The sequence below is a fragment of the Marasmius oreades genome, chromosome 5 (assembly GCF_018924745.1).
Source record: "Marasmius oreades isolate 03SP1 chromosome 5, whole genome shotgun sequence".
Taxonomy (NCBI): domain Eukaryota; kingdom Fungi; phylum Basidiomycota; class Agaricomycetes; order Agaricales; family Marasmiaceae; genus Marasmius; species Marasmius oreades.
In genome coordinates this window covers 3,118,386-3,143,231 of record NC_057327.1, presented here as the reverse complement: position 1 = coordinate 3,143,231, position 24,846 = coordinate 3,118,386, and the positions used below count along the sequence as shown (strand labels likewise).

General features: G+C 43.6%; 4 protein-coding genes across 4 annotated transcripts; 1 reads left to right on the top strand and 3 right to left on the bottom strand.

Moving 5' to 3' along the window:
* Positions 1-95: 95 nt before the first annotated feature.
* Positions 96-3,266, bottom strand: E1B28_009170 (uncharacterized protein). Its single transcript, XM_043154037.1, has 12 exons — positions 3,050-3,266; positions 2,617-2,992; positions 2,541-2,559; positions 2,245-2,482; positions 2,155-2,187; positions 2,087-2,108; positions 1,951-2,029; positions 1,743-1,895; positions 1,605-1,680; positions 1,432-1,546; positions 409-1,380; positions 96-343 (listed from the first exon to the last, which is right to left on the bottom strand). The coding sequence occupies exons 2-11, from the start codon at positions 2,719-2,721 to the stop codon at positions 1,150-1,152; spliced, it is 1,071 nt and encodes a 356-aa protein (XP_043009325.1). The 5' UTR covers positions 2,722-2,992; positions 3,050-3,266; the 3' UTR covers positions 96-343; positions 409-1,149.
* A 2,458-nt stretch (positions 3,267-5,724) lies between these two features.
* On the top strand, positions 5,725-6,806 carry E1B28_009169 (uncharacterized protein; the record flags this gene model as incomplete). Its single annotated transcript, XM_043154036.1, has 2 exons — positions 5,725-6,249; positions 6,300-6,806. 2 exons carry the CDS (start codon positions 5,725-5,727, stop codon positions 6,804-6,806), a joined length of 1,032 nt encoding a protein of 343 aa, XP_043009324.1.
* Positions 6,807-7,486: 680 nt separating this feature from the next.
* E1B28_009168 (uncharacterized protein) lies at positions 7,487-8,400 on the bottom strand (the record flags this gene model as incomplete). The annotated part of the gene is made up of 2 exons (XM_043154035.1): positions 7,487-7,989; positions 8,043-8,400. The coding sequence occupies 2 exons, from the start codon at positions 8,398-8,400 to the stop codon at positions 7,487-7,489; spliced, it is 861 nt and encodes a 286-aa protein (XP_043009323.1).
* An 809-nt stretch (positions 8,401-9,209) lies between these two features.
* On the bottom strand, positions 9,210-9,647 carry E1B28_009167 (uncharacterized protein; the record flags this gene model as incomplete). The annotated part of the gene is made up of 1 exon (XM_043154034.1): positions 9,210-9,647. The coding sequence occupies one exon, from the start codon at positions 9,645-9,647 to the stop codon at positions 9,210-9,212; it is 438 nt and encodes a 145-aa protein (XP_043009322.1).
* Between the last annotated feature and the right edge of the window lie 15,199 nt (positions 9,648-24,846).

The window sequence follows — 24,846 nt, the reverse complement described above, 5'->3', positions numbered from 1 at the left end:
ACGTCAAGCAGAGGGTGATATTGACTTGAATCGATTGTCGACATACGGGCAGAAGATTGAGCAAGTATCAAGATAATCAAGCTTTTGTATGATTCCCCGCATCTTCTCACTGCCGAACTCTAGCCATTCTTAGGTCCCCAACAGCGGCTACTGCTTCAGAATCACCGGCAGTCACAGATCGACCGTATTGAGTCCCTTTCACTCAAAATGAGCCCATCACAGAGCGTTGCAATGGAATTGGACGGAAGCGATGAACAACATCCAACAGTGACATCAGTTGAGAACAGCGTCCGGTTACGGTGTTCACTGAATGTCTGTGTGTGTGCCATGCGGACAACGAATGCTGTGTGGTATACGTATCGGAGTCAGTCAGTCTTTATTCAGCATCAGGAAGAGATTTGTTCTCACCAAATGTACCTCAATGATTTTTGACCTCGACTCCACAGAATAGACGAGATGGTCGATAACAGGTCTTACCAGATAAGGGGGGGGGAGAGAAACGATGGCCGTGGGATGCATCATCGATTCTTCTTCTGGCGTCGCCAGAAGCGACAGGATAACGAAGTCTGAATATGTCCGGGTCCTTTGTCATATGATACTTATTCTCGCAGCAGCGACGGGGTACCATTTTTCCAAAAATCAGGCGGACCAACGGTGCCCATTGATGCCCACACTTGAAGCTCGAACGTTGGCGTTATGACCTGGACGATGAAGGTCGTGAATACTTCTACCAGGACAATTGTATGCAGATTGTCGAGAACTTGACTTGATGGAGGGAAAACACTGGTATTCCAAATGTAATCAGGTTTACGATCCTCCCAATCAATATGAGCGTAAATGATTCAAGACCCTCGTGGTGGCTGGCAATTCTGAACATCGACATTCGGATTAAACATCTAGGGAAAGTTGGCTGTAGCTTCTGTTTGCGAGACCAACATTCTAATTGCAGTCCAAGTTGAGAACTTGGCAATAGTGGGAGGTGAGGGGGAGAATTCGGCTGAATGAGTGGAATAGAGTCGTACGAAAACTAAGATATTATTATCGAATACCCAATAGTCCTGTAATTTAAGTGAACGTAAGACGAGGAAATGAAAGCGGGTGGCGATAGAAATAAGCTGGCGCGACGTGCGCATTCATTCGAGAAGTACTTCATACTTCTTGCACTGCCTGAAGTGTTCTGGGAGGAGTTTTGACTTGATTGACCTCGATCGCGGGGCGGGGACGAGTAACGGTAGAAGGACGTGAAAGGTACAATGACCTTTCGGTCAGTTGAAATGAGGTCATGAATTGACTAGATCGAGGTGGTTGAGTCATAGTGTCACCATCGTGGGTACTAATGCCCAGACGTATGCGGACGATGATTAAAGTGGGTGCGATGCCCTATTGAAACTGTCACCAACGGTGAGGAGCTAGACCGTACAAAGCACCTACAGCAGCTAAGACAATCAGAGGATAGGTGTCAATGGGAACTTGATTTTCAGGAAATGCGTTATCGATGCTCAAATGTACGATCATTACGAGGGGATAAAGTACCCCAGATTCAAATCTAATGAGAGAATAGTGTGTTAGCGTCGAAGGTCGGTCGGAACCATTAACAGTCGGACATTATCTTGTTCATGGTTGTCACAAGGTAATTCCTCGGCGGCCCAACACATCGAGTGATCCACCATATTCGCCCACCTTCAAAGGATTGACACATAAGAAAATTCTTGGTCCCACGCACCACAATTCGAGCTGCTCACCGGTTAATAGGGTCAACGCGAAGTTGAAGATTGCACTCATAATCCAACCTATGGCTTGAATGTTTCCACCATTGTTAAATAAGGCCATGTTAGATTTAATCGTTGTATCCCTAAAACCGATGATCGACATGATTAGTCCGGTGCTAGATATCACTGGGAGCGTCGTCCGAGTCAATTTCGTTTATTTGAAGAAAAAATCTGCACTCACTAGTTACAGCGAACGAGGTAACAATCATCGGTATGAGGATTCGTTTTTTAGCCCCCCAAACAGTGTAGCATCTATGAATCTATTCCTCAGGATTAGTGTATCGAATGTTCCTCGGGATCACGAGTGAAGCTCTTACAAGAATGAAATCTGCAGCTACACTGTCACTTGTCAGGCGGATTATGTGCAACTGTGAGAGGACCTTACTTTGCAATGATAGGCAGGGTATAAGCGAATGCGCTGAGCAGTGTCTGTGAGCACTGAGGATGATCCGGAGAGATGAGGCAATCAACTTACTATATAACTCTTCTGACTGCGTCGTGTTTTAGAAGATTGTAAAAAGGCTGGAGATCCTGAGTCTTTGCGGACGTGAATTCCACAACAGAATCATGAAGAACTTTCGTGATCTCTACAGCCACCATGCCCGTTGATGCCACGAAAAGAGTAACTGTCGACCAGAGATAGCGGGATCGACGTGACAATCCACCATGGCGCAGTAGCTGCATGCAATGAGAAAAGAGTGCGATATAAAAACCTGATCGAAAGCGTGAGCCACGGCCATACTAAGCGGGGTAGGAGATCCGTATTCGCACCATATACAATACACATAACCTATTGTTCCTCGTCAGCACGTACACAAGGCTACCGTAGTGAAATAACAAGGCTTACCGTAACCGTCACGATGGGGCGTATTATCACCTGTCCAACGTCAAGCTGACTTTCGGAGTCGGTTGTCGACATGCGGGCAGAAATTTGAGCGAGCACCAAGATCATATGCCTGCTCCTGCTCAAGCTTTTGTATAAGTCTCCGCATCTATTCCCACCGCCAAAATCTAGCCATTATTAGGTCCCCAACAGTGGCTACTGCTTCAGAATCATCGGTTGTCGTCCGACTGTATTGAGTCCCCTTCATTCGAAACGAGCGCATCACGGAGCGTTTGACGAAGAAAGACCAATATCATCTAACAATGATATCAGTCAGTGAGAACAGGTCTGGTACGGTGTTATCACTGAAAGTGTCTGCGTTCCATGTGGGTAACGAAGGCTGTGTGGTATACGTAGGTTAGTCTTTATTCAAAATCAGGAAGAGGATTGTTCTCACCAAAAGAACCTCAATGGTCTCTGACGCCGACAGAATCGACGAGGTGGTCGATAACAGAGCCTGCCAGATGAGGGGAGAGGAAACGACGCGGCCGTGGGAAACAAGTCCATCTCCTGGTGTTGAAGCGACCGGATAACGCACCAGTGACATGGCAACTTAAGTTTCCGAGAATCAGGGTCAGTCTGTCAGAAGCACACACCCGGGACGAACGGCGCCCGCACTTGCATCAGCAAAAACCGTAGTGAGATATACTTATCCCCATGAAACCGGTGGTAACATGTAAATATGGATATGCCAGCATGTGTGACATAATGGGTGACTACTCGTAAGGATTATTTGTCAAAATCCTTGCAATTAATGCTCTAAATCACCAGAGATATCTTAAGCGAGTGGTAACTAAGTACATATAATTAGGAAGTGAACATCAGGACCTGCTCTAAATCCCTGAGTTTAGAAAGGCCTTGCGACCCCTTTCTAAACCGTTGCTGTTGCAATATTTTGTTAAGCAAGGTGGGTGCACATGGTTTCCAGCCCAAATACGGAAGTCTCATCTGGGTACACACGTGCTGCCATGTCGCTCAACGATGTACAGCGTACGCTTCCCTTGCATCTGCTCATTTTATCGCTCCCTCAGCCTGCCCTCTTCGCCCAGTTCAGTAACAAGTAAGACTATAACAGAAAAGAATTACTTCAAGCAGTCTAAAGGTAAGTTTTCTTGTTCCAATGCACAGCAGTCCCTGGATTGTTAAGAAACAACGAATTTCACATTTCACAGATGAATTTGAGATAACATCCATGCGAAGGACAATGGTTTCTCCAGGGCTGGTATATGTTGTTAGGGAGGTGGGCTTATAAGGTGGAAAAGCAAGGTCTGTACACCATTCAACTGCAAAAAAGTCAGCACAGAACTGAAATCTTCTCAGTGCATTGCACACAAACATCATGTCTTCTCAAAATCAGAACTCCAACTCAGATGATAGGAATACTGGGGTGCAGCCTTCCCAAAACTGGAACTTCTCCAACTTAGATGGAATGCCGTCCCAAGGCACCCAGAACCCAGGAACCTATTCAAGTCCATACAACTTCCACCTCAACGATCACATGTGACCAGCTGGTGAACTTGCGATTCCTGAACATGATAGGCACCCTCCTCAGACTGGAAATGTAGGCGGGACTCAGCGCACATCTGCCCCTGTTGGATATTTCACCCTGCCACCAGGCTTACCCTTGCTACCAAGACCTGGAGGTTCAATTTACCCCAATGTAAGTCAACATGTTTTATATTCTACAGTAATATATGCTGATATTGCTTCAAGGACTTCTGGTAATGCAAGAAAAACACACCAAGCAAATAGATCAACGAATCTATTGCTCTTAGTATTCTCTAAAGGTGGGGGTTCGAAAGTTCGGCTTGTCGAAGGTTACGCCTTCTTTGATTTCTCAAGATGTAGACAAAACTAACTCTGATTGTGAAGTCTGGTTCAAGATAGTAGAATTCTCTACTACTGATCTGTTTTTATTTATATTTATATGAATCTAACAGTCTGAAGCCTACTTCGGCTTATGAAATGCGAACAATCTGTTGTGGCCCAAGTGCCTAGAGTTCCCAAGTGAACTATTCCAAATTCCAAATCCAAATCTGTCAAAAGTCCCCAAGTGGACTTAACCAAATTCCAAATCCAAATCTGTGTTCTGACCAAAACCAACACACACTGACGAAGTCAGGGCAAAATCCAATCACTTTGAGAGTTCCTGCTTAATTGTACAATTTGGGCAGTACTAACTGCTTGATTGCACCAACTGGGTAGTACTAAACTAAAGAATCCTAGCTTTTACAGGGCTCCTTATATACTGCTCGAGAACTAGAAAATATAAAAAGTAAATAATAAACAGATTTTCTACTGAATCTCTGATTTAGATGAGAAAAGAATTGGAATAGACGTCGAATTTCTTTCTTCGGCCATTTCTTCGTCACTTTTGAGTATAATCTTCTTCTTCCCTCTCTTTTCTCAGTCTTCTCGGTTTCTTCCATGTGCAGTCCTTGTAGGTCCAAGCCCCTCTTTCTTCCAGTCTGAAGTCGGACGCATGGTCTGCATATTCGATCGCTCCTTTCCATTCCACATCTTTCCACTGCTATGATCGAATGAATCTCATATCTCTTGTTCCCCTAATCTGCTCGATGTCTGAAAACACCTTCCCTCAGACGATTTCTAATCTCCTCTTATCTGACTTCTCTTATCCTATCTCTGAGTAATCTAATCTTATTCAGAAGTTTTCAATCCCAGATCTAACTTCGCTCTAATATCTGTCAATGTCTTAACAATCTGTCTGTAATCTGTTCTCCTCAATGTCTAATAGAAGTAAAACAAAATAGTATAATATCCCTTGATTACCCAAAACATGTTACTGAAGGCAGAGAGGCCAATGAATATAGAAGGTTTGGAAATAGCTGTCTTCTCGAAGTCCTACAGGTTTCGGATTACTCTTCTTGAAGATCTCTCTCTATTCAATTTCCTTCAAACAGAGGTCTAGGGTTTTGACTAGCAGATTGGGCTATCTCTAGTCCTCTTATTTCCACTAATTATTATCTGTTCTTCTTTCTTAAAAGCAAAAATTGAAGTCTTTTATAGTATTGCACAAAACAGGCACAACACCAGCAGTTGGCATGACAGCCAATGGAACATTCACGAAATGTTCTGAACACTGTACTTTTGCCCCGACCTCGTCCTATAAGACTTCCCCCTATCACAGGCCCATACCCCCCACCACCGCTTCCTTCCTCAACTCCGAGTGATGACGAGGGTGTACCCCCTCTCCATATCGCTCTTTCATGTCCGCCCAGATCCACCCCATCTGCCAACAAACGATGTCAGCCGCCACCTTCTGATGCTGACAAAATGACTTCTACTCATGCAAAGAAGCTGAAAAACGCGATGGAACCTGTTTCGAGGTCAACCAAACATACTGGCAACAATGGGAAAGACAAAGACGAACGAGTACCAAAGAAGGGAAAGGGGAGGACAACAGATGCCATGCAGTATAGCAACAATAAGATGCATCAACTTCTGGATCTGTTCCAGAAGTATCTTCCAATGGGTACTTGTGGATGGGAAGCTGTCTTACAGGAGTACAATAAATGGGCGAAGAAAAATGGATATACGGAATGGGAATGGCAACCACTACAAACCAAGTGGAGTAATGTACGTACTTTATTCACTGTTATGATTCATACTGACAGCAGTTGTTGTAGATGGTCAAGATTGCTACTGAACATCCCACAGGAGATGCAGACTGCCTCGAAATATATGAGGAAGTCATTGTTGCTGACAACAAGGTAAACAAGTGGGTTGTGGTTGGGGAACTTCAGGACAGCTCCGAGTCTGAGGATGGCAATGACAGAAAGCCGGTGATCGACATCTCCTCAGATGAAGAGCAGGGTTCTGTAGTGGAGGTCAAGAAAGAGAAGGGGATGGGAAAAGAGAAGAGAAACAACAAAGGACTAGCCACGACAAAGGCGTTTCGTATCGAAGCACCCCTTCCTTCTAACAGCAACAGTAATGGAAGTCGGACGTCTCATGCTTGGAAGGCTACAGAGGTTCTACAGAGTATAGCAGCAGCAGCAGATCCCCAACACCAGCATCAACTTCAGGAGCAGTGTACATCGAGCACCCTTCAAGTCATCCAGTACCAACACCTTCAGTCTCAAGTTTCGAGCCTTAGACAGCAGGTTAGTGAGCTCACTAACCGACTCCAATAGGAGCAGATGCGTGTAATGTCCAGCGAGAGTCGGCTTCAAACATTGAGGCTAATGCTCCAGTTCCAGGGACGTGGTGGTGGCTATGATAATGTGGAATTGGAATCACCTCACGGTCACATGAGGCATTCTGATCATTATTGGTACTCACACTACAGGCGCTCACCATTGCCATCATACTCTCACTCTTCTCGTCGCCGTGAGCATCCCCGATCACCCATCACTCCTCGTCGCTCACCATTTGGGCCACGGTATGAACGGTATGAACAGTCTCAATCCCCCATTCATTCACAACGTACACCTGTAAAGTGACGTGCACGATCTATTTCCGGGACTCCAACCTGCCATTATTCTATTTCTCCCCTGCCAGCTCCAACACCACCACCTGTCACTACCCTACCCCCACGTCTTTCTTGTCCTTTAGTTGCTTGTAAGGGTGATACCCCTATCATTGCCTCAGGCTCCTGTGTCACACTTGACATCTTGGCTGATGTAGCATACAACCTCGAGGGTGGCCGTAACTATTCAGTTGACGCACAGCATACTAGTAACCTTGATATCTACTACTCACCTTCTAAGTCACATAAGTTTAAATAAGCTTCATATATAGTCACTTGAAGTCATAGAATATAATCCTTGTTATACTATGTATTTACAACAATATGGTATCTCGAAACTCTGTCTCACTTCCTGATCTCACCAAATAGCATGTTCCCCATATCATTCCACATCCGTTCATCTTCACCTGCACACCAGACAGGCATATACACTGATTTTATCTGATTAATTCCAACACAATTTGCTCTTATATTAAACAACCGGCAACAAATCTCAAGCAGCCGGAAATGGTCCTCTTTAGACCCAATAGGTAGAGGAATCCAGAGCCTTCCAAAAGAACCCTGCATGGCTCTCATTCCCCACTCTGGAGTCTGTTGGTAGGAAAGAAGTTGGTGGTTGAAGGCAAGCAGTTCTGCTTGCTCTGCTGGATCACTTGGTACATGTTCTCCAGCCTTGAGTGGTGCTTTAATTTTGCCTGAAATTGAAGAGGTGCTGTGAGGAAATGCAGTGTCGGAAACAAGATAGTACCCCTCAGGTACATGTGTGTGTAGACAATCAAAAATGGGTTTAGTGACATGGGCATCATGCCAGCTTCCTGGTGCATTGAGAACGACATCGATAATAACACCTTAATGTTTGGTTAGATTCCAAGATTAAGCTAAAAATGATATAAAGGCGCACCTCGGGGGGAGAAGGCAAGAATGTTGTTGATTCTATGCTCAGTTTTCCGACCGTTATATGTCGCATTCTCTATTTCCACATCATCTGAAACCTGTACTGGTAGTGACAGCCCATCTATGCTCCCAAATGCTCCAACCAATCGTGGGTGTCTTTCCTGAATGAGAATTGATTCATCCTCAAATTCATCTGTACTTTGAGGTAATTTAATGCGAGCCTCTTCGATGTTTTTGAGTACTTCGAGAAGGATGTCAAGGGAGAAATCAAGATAATGAGAGAGGACAGAGGGAACTAAGGCAAAAATTTGCTGGAGGTGAATTTCCGACACGGAGGATGTCAGGAGGGTGAACCGCCTATGCATATGCCGGGCCTCGAGCCCTGACGCTGAGGATAGCATATGCCTAAAACAACCCAACACCCATGTAGGGCGTACTCCGAGGGGTACCAAACCCTGGTACTCCGACCTACTACGAGATCATACTCCAGACTAATGCTGACGGACCATCCTATGGGCCTATCGGCAATAGAGGATGACAAAAGCTGGTGACCAAGGAGAATGAATAATGATGATGTCCAGTATCGTGAATATCCGTGAATCGTGTGGTGAGCTGTACGACAAACTGCACTCCTATAATGAGAGTGGTCCTTTGGCAATGAGAGTGTCCTACGATGAGGACCATACCCTCACAAGTCGGTACTCCAATGACAACGAGAACATATGATAGACAGTACCCAACGTACACCAGTATAGTGTACCACATACCTGTAACCTAATCCATGCGTACCCCATCCTGTACTCTATCACCCGAGGAGGGACTTTAGGACGAGTCCGGACTGCGATTAGACGGTGAGTCCCTTAATAAAGGCGACCTGGGCGACGTCGAGTGACAGAGTGAATGGGGTAGAGGCAAAGGATAAAGGATAGGCAAAGGATAAAGGATGAGGGACAAAGAAGATCAAATTCTAGGGAAATACTACCACTAAGTACTCCTTATATACCTATCTAGTAGAAAGGGTTGTACTCCTATACCGATGACCCCTTCTCTAAGCTTAGGAGTACTCTTCTATGAATCAACCTCTTTCACATGAAATCTCCCTTGATCATATGCCGAGTCCAACCGCAGTTGACTGTATAGGAGGAAAAAGTCGGCGGCAGGTACTACTCCTGGTTCAGTGCATGACAGAGAATGAGAGGTAATGGAGAACTAATCCGAGTGCACTAGCAGCATCAAGAGATCTTCCTCCAAGGCGAGGTGCTCCTCTCGATGACACATCAGCATGAGGGATAGGTGTATTATCCCAAGTCTCTTGGAAACGACCTGGTCCCTTCAAAATATAATCAAATGTGGCAACATCCACCCCCATTGTGGTTATAAATGCACAGCCTTCCTGTCCATGCCAAAGATGCATCCATGCAGACTCAACTTGTGGGTTGGGCATGAGTTGAGGACGTGTAAGGTACAGACGAGTTGGGTTGCGGTGCTGAATTCGTTCCCATTCTGATTCTATAACACCTGCTGTGCAAGCACCAAGCAGGAGGAGGCGCTGCAACTGAGCATTGTCTTCTGCTTCAGTGTCTTGCAGGAGCAGGAGGGGAATCCGGTCCATAGTTACCATACAGAGTAATAGACCCGAGCATTTCATGCAATTCTGGGCGTTGCAGTAATGGGCGAAGTATACCACTCAAGAGTCAACCTAATATCAGAGCTACAGGAGTAGCACCAACACCAAATCAACCCAAAAACTAGTAAACCTCCATGTAAAGTCTATCAATAACTCTACACACCAGGAAAGATTGCAAGGGTGGACTGCTTGGCAAAGGTTACACACAAGATCACAGTCTCAATATCATATGAAGGTCTTATAAAATCAATATGCAACTGCAAGTGTAAACACCACAGCTACAGGGTTCTAGGGTTTGTAGGGGCTCTGTTTATTGTCCAGTGGACTAAGTGGGACTGTGAATTTCATCTATGGTAAGACTAATTCGAACGATTGGAGACTATTGCCCTCGACGGACATGAAAACTAAGTCCTCGGCGGACACGAACGCTAAGACCCTCGACGGATCACAAAACAGTAATCAAGACCTCGGTGGCCTATGGACGGGTAGTTCTCAAGTTTGACCTCGACAGTCTCGTATAGTTCAAATCAAATCTTATCGTATCACTGCACAAAGACAGGGCAAATCTCTCTATTGGTGTCAAGAGCAGTTACTCACGGGCAACCCACTCAGGACTTTCCTATGTAGTACTTTTTTATCTACAGATACATGAGCTGCTTTTATACTACTTCTACGCTAGCTTTGTAATCCTATCTCTACTTGTTTCATCTCTAAAAATAATGCACTGTAGCTATGAATCCATGTGGAATCTTATTGCTAGGGACTGCTACATGTGCATAATCTCGTCTATGGAGCTTTTCCATTATTGCGATATAAATTGGAAAAGACCTTAAAGATGCATATTTATACAATTTTAACACTTATGAGTTATAAATTATGGGATTAATAGGACTAGAGTGAGCCCGCACTTCTAGTTAAAGCATGAGCCTCTACAAGAGACTTTATCTGTACAAAATGTACAAAATTAGGAAAGATGAGAGACTTCGCTGAAGTTCAGAAAACTGTACGAACTTCAGGAAGCAGCTGTTTAAAAACCTTCATTCTTTTATTGGAAGGCCTCCTCTTACTCCTGGAATGCTTATAGCGAACATAGGGATTTTATTATACACTTTATTGAAACTTCAACGAAGTCTGGTTGGACTGCTCGGATATTGGAATTCTCGGATATAGAAATCCAAACAAGGATAAAGGAAGGAACATCCGATTCTCACGAACAGAAAACGGAAAGAATAGGAATTTCTCGGAAAACCAAGGAAACACGGACTTCAGCGAAGTGCACGTGTTATTTGATTTCAAGAGGGAAACCTTGGGGACAGGGCCTAGGATCGAGGCTAGATCTTCTCCAAAAAGGAATAGAACAGGAACAGGAAGAATGGATACACCTGAAACAGGGACTCGTTCCCTAGGAAAAACAGGAGAATGCGGATATGTTGGGTACTTTGGCGAAGTCAAGTCCCTACATCGCAACCAGGAAACAAGGAACAGATATTCAGTTTAATATTCGATTGGGCACTTCAGCACATAAAACTCTTGTATTATACCCGATTAAGCGAGTTTCTGTTCGACTGAAAGGGATTTCATTATTATTTACCAGTTTCACACACATTTTGGACTTTTACTATTATCTATTAGAAAAACCGTATATAAGGAGGGCAGGAAAGAGGGGTTTTCCCCAGCAACCTACGAGAGGAGACACAGTTCACCTACTAGGATTCGCTTGAGATTTGACCTTTGCCCCAGTCTTCACTGAAGTTGGTGTTCTGTGTTTGGAAGGATAGATTAGATTATTGCAATTGAATTTGGTATTGGCATATTGTCTTGGAATTGAACTCTGGATATTGAAGTCAATTTGGACTTATATTGAATTTGGATTGCTATTGTCTAGTTTGGATATTGAACTTGAAACTGAACTTCGGCGAAGACTTGTAAAAGCTTTGTTGAAAAGTCAGATATCAAATTTTGGGATTTGTGAATCATATTGTCACTCTTGTAGTGAAATAACCTTGATTGAAACTACTATAAAACCGAAGACCCCCCTTATTCTATCTTTCTTCGTGCCTCTTAGTGAAAACTAAAGCCTTAAGAATACCGACCTCCACCCCTTACACTTGTGTATACGCTTCTTGGTGTGGTTTTGGTTTGCGCACTTCGTGCTTGAGGTGTGTTTACTGGCCATATTTAGTGGTGTTTCACAGCGTTATTACCGTATTCGAATCATATGTTTTGGACCAATCTGGACTGTTCTTCATTCTTGTTTCAGCATGTAGAATGGACCTACATAGGCATACTATATGGTATTTTCTGCCTACGGACCTTATCCTGCATTTCAATGTTATCAAATCATATGGACTTTGTGTGTCCAAGTGGTTCCAGCATATGGATCCAGAGTTCCGAACTTCCATAGCACATGAACAGCACAGACTCCGAGATCCATTGTTCATTCCTGCCTGGTTCCTAGGTACTCTACCTGTGATCTAGGATCAGTATCATGTCTTTTGGTCTTTTCCTCAGATCAGGACTCAATCTACAGTCATATCAAATTTCTCCTAGTCTGCGTGGTCCTATGTCCGATTTCTTGTCAACTAAATCCCCTGTAGAAGTCGGTACTCCTAGTATGAAGGTCTTTTGACTCCGTTAAGTTCTGCTACGAACAGTTCTGTGAAGACTACAAGTCTTCTAATAGTACAATCCCTTGATATGCCAGTGCATAGTAGGGTGTAGAGAGTAGAACTCGGTGAATTATCGCTTAAGTCCTCTGCTCATAGTGTTCTACAGGTTTTGAACGGTCATACAGTTTTCTGACACAATATACGGCTCTCTCTAACTAGTCTAGCTGCGCCTACGGCACATTCTACTAGCAGCACTAGCTTTAACTAGCAATTCGGGCTCGCTCTAGTTCTTAATATGATAATATCGCTCCATAGCACTGTTTAAAGTGCAAAAAGAACCATGTAGCATAGTCAACTAAGTCACATTAGCGGGTGGCATCTTACAAATAATCCAACAATTTATCAATTTGCAATTTACATCAAACTTTTATTTGAAAGAAAATTATTTGCAAATCCTTACGGGTAGTCACCCAATATAAATCCCAAAACCCAGCAACAATAGTTATGACGTTGGCATCTAGTGACTGACATAATATCTTGTTATGGGTGCTATAGCAAGTTACAAGGGTTATGATGAGTTGTGAAGGCTATTGCAAGTTTTCAGTAATACAGCAGATAATGTGGAGTATAGCAGGTAACATAGAATATAGCAGATACTGTGGATTATACTAGATCACCTGATTTTGGCTGTTAAAAAAGAAATTACCACATGCTTTTGTATCTATTTCATATATTGCAGCTTTATTATTATTATTATTATTAGAAGTATATATTGTTAAGGAAAGTACTTCACATGTCGACCCCTTTTTAGTTTCTCCCTCCTATTATTATTTGTCTCCGGTTTCTATTTACTGGCTGTTATTTCATCATGGACTTTCACATATATATATTTACATATCGTATGGATCTCCCCTCAGTTGTTGTTCGATACGCACTGAGTTTACTTTAACAGATTATGAGACCTGCTCTCTGATCCGAAGAACGAATATATTGCGAGAACGAATACTCCATAATCATGACATCTTCCCTTACTCCATCAGTCCCCGCTTTCACCGACGAGAAGTGTTTGACCGGCCGAAAGAACTGGGCCGTATTCAAATGGGAGGTGCTCCTCCAGGTTGGTGCAAAGGGCCTCGAAGGCTACCTCGATGGTACCATACTGAGGCCAGTTTGACATGATGGGTTAGATATATCGACTCCCACCCAGACTGCGGCTACCACTACAGAATCTGCTACGACTATGCCGGACTCTGCAACGACTGCTACTGCGGACACTAGTGCCCCTATATTCCATTCCCAGCCATCTATCATTACTCCTACTCCTACCCCGTTATACAGCTCTACTCCCTTGTTAGAGGAATGGAAAGCGCGAGATCAGTAATGGGCGAAGTATACCACTCAAGAGTCAACCTAATATCAGAGCTACGGGAGTAGCACCAACACCAAATCAACCCAAAAACTAGTAAACCTCCGTGTAAAGTCTATCAATAACTCTACACACCAGGAAAGATTGCAAGGGTGGACTGCTTGGCAAAGGTTACACACAAGATCACAGTCTCAATATCATATGAAGGTCTTATAAAATCAATATGCAACTGCAAGTGTAAACACCACAGCTACGGGGTTCTAGGGTTTGTAGGGGCTCTGTTTATTGTCCAGTGGACTAAGTGGGACTGTGAATTTCATCTATGGTAAGACTAATTCGAACGATTGGAGACTATTGCCCTCGACGGACATGAAAACTAAGTCCTCGGCGGACACGAACGCTAAGACCCTCGACGGATCACAAAACAGTAATCAAGACCTCGACGGCCTACGGACGGATAGTTCTCTAGTTTTGAGCTCGACGGTCTCATATAGTTCAAATCAAATCTTATCGTATCACTGCACAAAGACAGGGCAAATCTCTCTATTGGTGTCAAGAGCAGTTACTCACAGGCAACCCACTCAGGACTTTCCTACGCATGGGTAGTACTACTTTATCTACGGATACATGAGCTGCTTTTATACTACTTCTACGCTAGCTTTGTAATCCTATCTCTACTTGTTTCATCTCTAAAAATAATGCACCGTAGCTACGAATCCATGTGGAATCTTATCGCTAGGGGCCGCTACATGTGCAGAATCTTCTCTACGGAGCTTTTCCGTATTCGAATCATATGTTTTGGACCAATCTGGACCGTTCTTCATTCTTGTTTCAGCATGTAGAATGGACCTACATAGGCGTACCATATGGTATTTCCTGCCTACAGACCTTATCCTGCATTTCGATGTTATCAAATCATATGGACTTTGTGTGTCCAAGTAGTTCCAGCATATGGATCCAGAGTTCCGAATCGCCATAGCACATGAACAGCGCGGACTCCGAGATCCGTTGTTCATTCCTGCCTGGTTCCTAGGTACTCTATCTGTGATCTGGGATCTGTATCATGTCTTTTTGTCTTTTCCTCAGATCGGGACTTGATCTACGGTCATATCAAATTTCTCCTAGTCTGCGTGGTCCTATGTCCGATTTCTTGTCAACTAAATCCCCCATAGAAGTAGGTACTCCTAGTATGAAGGTCTTTTGACTTTGTTAAGTTCTGCTACGAACGGTTCTGTGAAGACTACAAGTCTTCTAATAGTACAATCCCTTGATATGCCAGTGCATAGTAGAATGTAGAGAGTAGAACTCGGTGAATTACCACTTAAGTCCTCTGCTCATAGTGTTCTACAGGTTTCGAACAGTCATACAGTTTTCTGACATGATCTATGGCTCTCTCTCTAACTAGTCTAGCTGCGCCTACGGCACATTCTACTAGCGGCACTAGCTTTAACTAGCAATTCGGGCTCACCCTAGTTCTTAATACGATAAATATCGCTCCGTAGCACCGTTTAAAGTGCAAAAAGAACTGTGTAGCATAGTTAACTAAGTCGCATTATCGGTATGTCGCCAGTGTAATTGTGTCCAACACAGTTGATCCTGTCGGAATCGGAATCGAAGAGAATAAATGGGTGAGCATTATTTGGCTCAACCTATACAAGGAGTTTGATCAGAAATCAGAACAGTTGATCTCAATCAGAGAGAAATTATTGCGCACGAAGAGGATGGATACTGGTGATTTCGAGGAACATATCAAATCCATGAGGAATCTGTGGAAAGATGCCCGGGACGTTGGGGCATCAATCACTGATGCACAATTCCGATCAATCATCCTCGACTCTTTCCCCGAAGACTGGGACGATGTTACAACAAATGTCCCAGGTACCTCAAGTTCTGATGCCATCACCCACCTCGAAGCCATATGGATTAAATGAGAAGCCCACTGCTTGGAACGCCAAGGTGACCACGCCAAAGCGAAAGCGTTGAATGTGAAGACAGGAGATCAGACTAGACCTACTTGCGACAACTGTAAACACACCGGACACACAAAGCCGAAGTGTTGGGCAAAAGGAGGTGGGCTCGAAGGAAAAGCTCCGAAGGGATGGAAGTTTCCTAAAGGAATGGAGCCAACAGTTAACGCGAACGCCTTGAATGCCGAACCTGAACGTACCGATGCCAACAACGTCTCCACCCCTGCCAATACCTATGTTCTCAATACCGATTCTAGTGGTAATGCGACTTAGTTGACTATGCTACAAGGTTCTTTTTGCACTTTAAACAGTGCTATGGAGCGATATTTATCATATTAAGAACTAGAGTGAGCCCGAATTGCTAGTTAAAGCTAGTGCCGCTAGTAGGATGTGCCATCGGTGCAGCTAGACCAGTTAGAGAGAGCCGTAGATCGTGTCAGAAAACTGTATGACCGTTCAAAACCTGTAGAACACTATGAGCAGAGGACTTAAGTGGTAATTCACCGAGTTCTACTCTCTACATTCTACTATGCACTGGCATATCAAGGGATTGTACTATTAGAAGACTTGTAGTCTTCACAGAACCGTTCGTAGCAGAACTTAACAAAGTCAAAAGACCTTCATACTAGGAGTAACTACTTCTATGGGGGATTTAGTTGACAAGAAATCGGACATAGGACCACACAGACTAGGAGAAATTTGATATGACCGTAGATCAAGTCCCGATCTGAGGAAAAGACAAAAAGACATGATACAGATCCCAGATCACAGATAGAGTACCTAGGAACCAGGCAGGAATGAACAACGGATCTCGGAGTCCGCGCTGTTCATGTACTATGGCGATTCAGAACTCTGGATCCATATGCTGGAACTACTTGGACACACAAAGTCCATATGATTTGATAATGTCGAAATGCAGGATAAGGTCTGTAGGCAGGAAATACCATATGGTACGCCTATGTAGGTCCATTCTACATGCTGAAACAAAAATGAAGATCGGTCCAGATTGGTCCAAAACATATGATTCAAATACGGAAAAGCTCCATAGACAAGATTCTGCACATGTAGCAGTCCCTAGCGATAAGCTTCCACATGGATTCGTAGCTACGATGCATTATTTTTAAAGATAAAACAAGTAGAGATAGGATTACAAAGCTAGTGTAGAAGTAGTATAAAAGCAGCTCATGTATCCGTAGATAAAGTAGTACTACCCGTGCGTAGGAAAGTCCTGAGTGGGTTGCCTGTGAGTAACTGCTCTTGACACCAATAGAGAGATTTGCCCTGTCTTTGTGCAGTGATACGATAAGATTTGATTTGAACATACGAGACCGTCGAGGTCGAAACTAGAGAACTATCCGTCCGTAGGCCGCCGAGGTCTTGATTACTGTTTTGTGATCCGTCGAGGGTCTTAGCGTTCGTGTCCGCCGAGGACTTAGTTTTCATGTCCGTCGAGGGCAATAGTCTCCAATCGTTCGAATTAGTCTTACCGTAGACGAAATTCATAGTCCCACTTAGTCCACTGGACAATAAACAGAGCCCCTACAAACGTTAGAATCCCCGTAGCTGTGGTGTTTTTACACTTGCAGTTACACATTGATTTCACAAGAACTTCATACGATACTGAGACTGTGATCTTGTGCGTAACCTTTGCCAAGCAGTCCACCCTTGCAATCTTTCCTGGTGTGTAGAGTTATTGATAGACTTTACACGGAGGTTTACTAGTTTTTGGGTTGATTTGGTGTTGGTGCTACTCCCGTAGCTCTGATATTAGGTTGACTCTTGAGTGGTATTCTTCGCCCATTATCTGGTGACCACCGCAGGGGGTGGAAATAAGATTACATTCAGTATCAAACAAAATATTGTGAAGTTCCGGTAGTTTTAGCCCTACGGCGAGAACTACAAAAACAACAAAAACCAAAAGAACTTCTCTCAGAAAGATTAGTTCACAGCGACGTAATACTCGCACTTCACTAGCGGCTGGTAAACAAGTCTTACAGACACATAGTCTTACGGCTTTAGCATCTAGTACCCCAGCTCAAGTACCGAGAGCTGGTCAGTCTTCTCGATCTACGCGCAATTCTACGCAAGGAAGAGAAGCTACCCAAGTTATCCCAAACGATTTAAGAAACCCCAGTTTCTCTTTTGACAGAAGTCCGAGGAAGCATTCTGAGATACAAGATCTACGCAAGGTCCTAGAAACCAAGCGTTAGAAACCCATACGAAACCCCAGAGATTTTAACTGAAGACATTGAACTGTTTTCTTCACCGTTATCATCTCTACCCTCCGAATACAATTCAGACTTCGACCTACAGGAAGAAGAGTTTTATTCTTTTGAACTAAACCCGAGTTTATTTCTTGAAAGACTGTTAACAAGTATGTCCCATATATCGAATGACCCAGTAGCGGCAGGTGTGCCAGATGAAGAAAGACCGATAAAGAAGTCCTGGACGAAGTTCTCTAAAGGTGCTTTGAAAGAATTAGACAAAGATACGTCGAAACGAAGGCTCCCCACGTTCAACCGACTAGATCCTGGAAATCTACGGGAGTGGATGGCAGCTATCCTACAATATGGGAAAGTCAAGGGCTGGAAGTTAGATGAATCTTTTATCATTCTAGCAATGATTCAAATGGAGTTCGAGACCTCTCAACTCCTGGCACATCATTTGCCATCTACAAGAGGCTATAGTTGGGCCGCCTTTGAGAAAGAGATGCTTGATTCGTTCCCGTCGATTAGGGATTTAGAAATAGGAGCACTGGAGAATTTAGATCTGTTGAAGGCTAGGTTCTCTGGTATAGGAGAAGAACAGCTGCAAAAGCTTACTTCGTTTAATATGGAGTTTGAGTTTGAAGCAGACAAACTTGCAGGAAGTTTGTCAAATCGAGAGAAAGTACAGAAGTTTGCGGAATGTCTAGACCCGACATTCTGGCGAGAGATCAGAAAGAGGCTATGGGACCCTCACTACGTTCAAAACCTGCAGGCAGAAAAGCCCGTAGAAGTAGATAGTGGGTGGGTGGCTTCCCAGCTAGACCCTTTTGCTTTCTCCCAAGTTAGGGATATGGCTTTGACCATAAGTAATGAGTTAGTAGACGATTGCTACGCACCTCAGGGCTTAGATCCTGTTAGCTATACATTAGGAGTGAAAGCGGCGGCTCCCATAGGAACCCCCTTGATCACTCGTGCAAAGATTGAGCCTACAGTAGCTCCATTGTCTTCGTATAAGAAGGAAATAGCTTCTGACGAGTTGACAATGAAACTTTTGGCCTCCGTAGACGCACAGAATACTCGAATGAACGACTTTGCGCATGCAGTTTCTGAACTTTCGAAGAAGATGCCTGACTTCAGTCAGCCTAACTTCTACAAAAACATGCAAGCTATGGTGTATCATAATGGAAGCCAAGGGCAGAGTAGCGGTGGATCTAGGCCTTTGAACCAGATCACATCCAACTCTATGGCCACGGGGCAGCCATATAGGGCGCCTATGGACAAAAATTGCATTATTTGTGATGAACCCGGCATTTCTGGAGAGAATGCAGGCAAGCCCAAGAGCTATCCCAGAGAAGAAGTGGATAGTTAAGAATGAACATACGAATAGACTGGAGATGTACGATGGGAATAACCTCCCACTGCCTGATCCAGTAAAGAAAGAGTCGCGAGCAGACAGAATTAGAGCTATCGCTAGAGAGAAGGGATGGCCAGGTGCTGAAAAGACCAGTTTCTTCTTACAAGGAGACTTGGATCTTGATGATGATCTCCCAGACCATCAATCTGTGCCTACGATAGAAGTTTTGCTACAGAGAATTGCTGCTTTGGAGGTTAGAGACTCGTCGCCAGTCAGGCGACAGCTCAAAAAACTAAAAGGTCCAATGATGGACTCCTCAGATAAGAGAGATAGATCTCGAGATACCCAGAGGAGACCGGAGGACCCCAAAAAATAAAATTACCACCAAAACCCCAAGTAGTGATATCTACGCCGTCGTTCTTAAGAAAACAACCGTATGTGATACCCCAGAGAAAGCCTTTCGGAGAAGAGGTCTCTGAAGAAGAAGAAGCAGAATTGGATGAAGAAGAACCTCAGTCGCAGGTCGATAGACGTCCTTCTACTCCGCTGCCTAGGGTATTGGATAAAATTCAACCCGTAGAACGTGTCCCACAACCAAGGGATTCGGTATTGCCCTGAAGCGTAATTCCTGAAGACAAGGGTGCTTCAAATCTAAGAAGGTTCAGTCCAAAAACGTGAAGAAAGCATCTACGGAAAATCTTCAAAATGTTGAAACGAAAAGATATAAGCAACGGGTGATTCAAGACCTAATTGGACCAAATGATGGCCAATCCGGCTAGTGTTTGCTTGAACAAGCTCATGGCTTCAGAAGAGTTCCGAAAGCATTGCTACGGCGAGTTAGGAATAAGCACGTTCGAACGAAGAACTATAAAGTGTTCCTTCAAACGTTAGACTATCCGATAAAAGAAAAACTCTACGGCGGCTGAGGAACCTTTTGATGAAGAAGCGGAGTTTGTGAAAGTAGATAATATTGAGACCGTAGATTCGTTCGAGACCTTGGAAGAGGAAGAAGACGGATTGGAAGCGGGATCAGTAGTTCACCGAGATGTTGTGGAAGTTTATCGCACTGAGTTAGATTCTGTAGAGAAACAGAAGGTCGTGATAGTAGCTGGATTGTCCGAGGGACTCAGATGTGTTTTTCCTGAGGTTAACGGTTCTACGGAAAGAGTAGAAGCGGTGATCGATGGTGGATCGCAAATAATCGTGATTGACGCGTGGGTTGCTCAAGGATTAGGCTTGCAATGGGATCCGAATTCAGTGATTCACATGCAGTCTGCCAATGGACAACTGAAACCAACACTGGGAATATGCAGAAATGTACCTTTCAAGTTTGGGGAAGTAACAGTATACTTGCAACTTCATGTGGTGGAGAAAGCTCCCTTTCAGATTCTCTTGGGAAGACCTTTCGATGTCCTAACGGAATCGAAAGTGCAAAACTTCAAGGATGGAGATCAGTGGGTTATGGTTTCATGCCCAAACAAAGGAATTCAAAGTGTCATCCCTACATACATGAGAGGGGAAGGCATTAAGATAAAACCTAAGCAGGAACCAACCCTACGGATGCAGAGTTCAGAGGAAGCGCAGAAAGAAAGAGAACAACGAGGGACTGAATCTTCAAATTTTCAGTCCACCTTGATGAATTGATAGAGGATCAAGGAGAGGTGGCTCTACAAATATCCGTAAGATGCTCACGGTGTTCCACAAAATTGAAAAATATAAAAATTTGATAAATACAAAATTCTTCTGTATGGAGCTGGCTGGAGCCTTCATAGAAGCTTCAAATAGTGAAAGGACTACTAGTCAGTCTGATTCAAGAGTGATGAAAAACATTGATATAAACGAAAAAAGACCAAAAACACACAGAACGATACAAAACACAAAAACAGTGCTTCTATTTCTCCTTGTGTTACGGACAGTTTTTCTTTCTTATTATTCATCAGCACCAGTTTCGAATTCCCTAGATTCCATACACAGTGAATCTACGGAACGAGAACGGTTGCTTTGTACTACTAGAAGAGGTTCAACCCTCGAAGGCTTCAACAAGCCAAAAATTGGCACATCGATCGGACTCTTCTCAACAAGATAAGATAGATGAGCTTAGTGAGGTTGCCGTAGACGCAAGAGCTTTACTCTTGAAGGCTCAAGATACCCATAGTCTATGTGAACTTGTTGATTCGCTTAGTACGAATTTCAAGGATCTCGCTGATGCGTCGAAAATCGAAGAAAATCCAAATAGATTGATACCCCGTTGCTCCGACTACGAAGTTTGTAGGGGGTGCAGTTGAAAATGAAAATGCATTTGATACAATGCTAAATGAAGCATCTGCGCTAGTAGATTATCATCAAAGGATGTACAAAAATCACTACCAAACCGATGAATGTATAGCTTTGGATTTGGATAGGTTAGCTAAGGATCCTGAGAAACGTGGAAAGACTTTGTTCAATGAACTAGCTTTTCATAAGGAAAGATGGTTGCAAGTCTACGGGACTATAAACAACTTTCCTAAGGACCTTTACACGGGCGAAACCCCGATAGATGAGATTCTATCGTCTACGGACTCTCTGAATGCCTATGTTATCGAACTTGATGCATGTGTACAAGAGATGGGGCTTGCTCTACGCAACTTAGAAGGAAAGCTTTTGAGAGAAAGTCTTCCTACGAATTCATATAGCACATTCTTGAGTAGCTCGCAGTCTATAAAGCGTGAGAACTATGTTTCCCAGGGTGCTATGGTGCTTGGAAAACATACAGTTCAGTCGGTCTACGGAAAATATAAGCCAGTAGCACTTAAAGTCTGACCACAATTGGCTAAGATGCCAGAAGAATTCCGAGTTCTTAGGAATATTACTGGGGATCCGCTTGAAGGGATGCCAGTACTATCGCCACACCCTCCTGAGTTCAGTCCAGGAGAACGGTATACAGAAGAACGTAGGGAAATCATAGAAAAGAATCATAATGAAGGCTTTCTATGGCCCGAAGAAATGAAATTGGTACACCATCTGATGAAAATCCAAGAGAAAGGATTCGCTTGGAGTGCAGATGAAGGTGGAACATTTCGTACAGATTTCTTCCCGCCGATTAAGTTTCCAGTGTTGCCTCACAAGCCCTGGGTTGAGCGTAATATCCCTATTCCACCTGGGATTTACGAAGAAGTCTGCCAGATTTTGAAGGACAAAATCGCAGCAGGGAGTATACGAACCTACTACGTTGTCGTATCGATCGAAGTGGTTTATGGTACTAAAGAAAGATGGAAAGAGTCTACGGCTGGTTCATTCGTTAGCACCATTGAATGCAGTCACGATTCAGCATTCTGGAATTCCACCTGGAACAGCTGAGATTGCTAGTAGCTTTTCCGGAAGGGCGTGTATAGGAATGTTAGACATTTGGGTTGGCTACGATGAAAGGCTTATCGACGAGGAATCGAGAGACTTTACTACGTTCCAAACGCCCTTTGGCCCCTATAGATTAGTGAAACTACCTATGGGATGGACTAATTCGGTCCCTTTGTTTCATGAGGATGTAACGTACATTCTACGGGAAGAAATTCCTCATGTTACTAGACCATACATTGACGACGTACCTATACGAGGACCTAGTACTAGATATGAGTTGCCCGACGGAGGCTACGAGGTGATTCCTGAGAATCCAGGCATCTGTAGATTCGTTTGGGAGCATTTACAGAACGTGAATCGAATAGTTCAGCGGAATGAAGTTAACTGCGTAGGTACCTTTTCAAGGTCTGAAGGCTTTCATTTGTTTGTGCTGAAGGAATGGTAGTAGGCCATAAGAGGTGTCCTATCGACGGTGAAAAAACCTGTAGAAGAAGTTTGCAGAGATCATTCTCTCTTGGGATCCGAAAAACTTCAGAAACAAAACTGATATTCGATCAATTTCTGGGGAAATTGCCGGACAAATTGTGCATGTTCATTAAGGAGCTAGAAGCTAAAGAAGACAAAGGCCGTTGAATAAGTCTCACTGGAGCTTTTGTACCATTTGAAATGACCATGGGCGTTGCAGTAATGGGCGAAGTATACCACTCAAGAGTCAACCTAATATCAGAGCTACAGGAGTAGCACCAACACCAAATCAACCCAAAAACTAGTAAACCTCCATGTAAAGTCTATCAATAACTCTACACACCAGGAAAGATTGCAAGGGTGGACTGCTTGGCAAAGGTTACACACAAGATCACAGTCTCAATATCATATGAAGGTCTTATAAAATCAATATGCAACTGCAAGTGTAAACACCACAGCTACAGGGTTCTAGGGTTTGTAGGGGCTCTGTTTATTGTCCAGTGGACTAAGTGGGACTGTGAATTTCATCTATGGTAAGACTAATTCGAACGATTGGAGACTATTGCCCTCGACGGACATGAAAACTAAGTCCTCGGCGGACACGAACGCTAAGACCCTCGACGGATCACAAAACAGTAATCAAGACCTCGGTGGCCTATGGACGGGTAGTTCTCAAGTTTGACCTCGACAGTCTCGTATAGTTCAAATCAAATCTTATCGTATCACTGCACAAAGACAGGGCAAATCTCTCTATTGGTGTCAAGAGCAGTTACTCACGGGCAACCCACTCAGGACTTTCCTATGTAGTACTTTTTTATCTACAGATACATGAGCTGCTTTTATACTACTTCTACGCTAGCTTTGTAATCCTATCTCTACTTGTTTCATCTCTAAAAATAATGCACTGTAGCTATGAATCCATGTGGAATCTTATTGCTAGGGACTGCTACATGTGCATAATCTCGTCTATGGAGCTTTTCCATTATTGCGATATAAATTGGAAAAGACCTTAAAGATGCATATTTATACAATTTTAACACTTATGAGTTATAAATTATGGGATTAATAGGACTAGAGTGAGCCCGCACTTCTAGTTAAAGCATGAGCCTCTACAAGAGACTTTATCTGTACAAAATGTACAAAATTAGGAAAGATGAGAGACTTCGCTGAAGTTCAGAAAACTGTACGAACTTCAGGAAGCAGCTGTTTAAAAACCTTCATTCTTTTATTGGAAGGCCTCCTCTTACTCCTGGAATGCTTATAGCGAACATAGGGATTTTATTATACACTTTATTGAAACTTCAACGAAGTCTGGTTGGACTGCTCGGATATTGGAATTCTCGGATATAGAAATCCAAACAAGGATAAAGGAAGGAACATCCGATTCTCACGAACAGAAAACGGAAAGAATAGGAATTTCTCGGAAAACCAAGGAAACACGGACTTCAGCGAAGTGCACGTGTTATTTGATTTCAAGAGGGAAACCTTGGGGACAGGGCCTAGGATCGAGGCTAGATCTTCTCCAAAAAGGAATAGAACAGGAACAGGAAGAATGGATACACCTGAAACAGGGACTCGTTCCCTAGGAAAAACAGGAGAATGCGGATATGTTGGGTACTTTGGCGAAGTCAAGTCCCTACATCGCAACCAGGAAACAAGGAACAGATATTCAGTTTAATATTCGATTGGGCACTTCAGCACATAAAACTCTTGTATTATACCCGATTAAGCGAGTTTCTGTTCGACTGAAAGGGATTTCATTATTATTTACCAGTTTCACACACATTTTGGACTTTTACTATTATCTATTAGAAAAACCGTATATAAGGAGGGCAGGAAAGAGGGGTTTCCCCAGCAACCTACGAGAGGAGACACAGTTCACC

Bases quoted from the DNA above. Each gene is read 5' to 3' on its own strand.
- E1B28_009170 (XM_043154037.1), bottom strand. From the start codon at position 2,721: ATGATCTTGGTGCTCGCTCAAATTTCTGCCCGCATGTCGACAACCGAC. The intron at 1,547-1,604 runs GTCCGACTGTTA...TTCTCTCATTAG, and splicing joins ACAACCATGAACAAGATAAT to ATTTGAATCTGGGGTACTTT. The intron at 1,381-1,431 runs GTAGGTGCTTTG...CAGTTTCAATAG, and splicing joins CTCTGATTGTCTTAGCTGCT to GGCATCGCACCCACTTTAAT.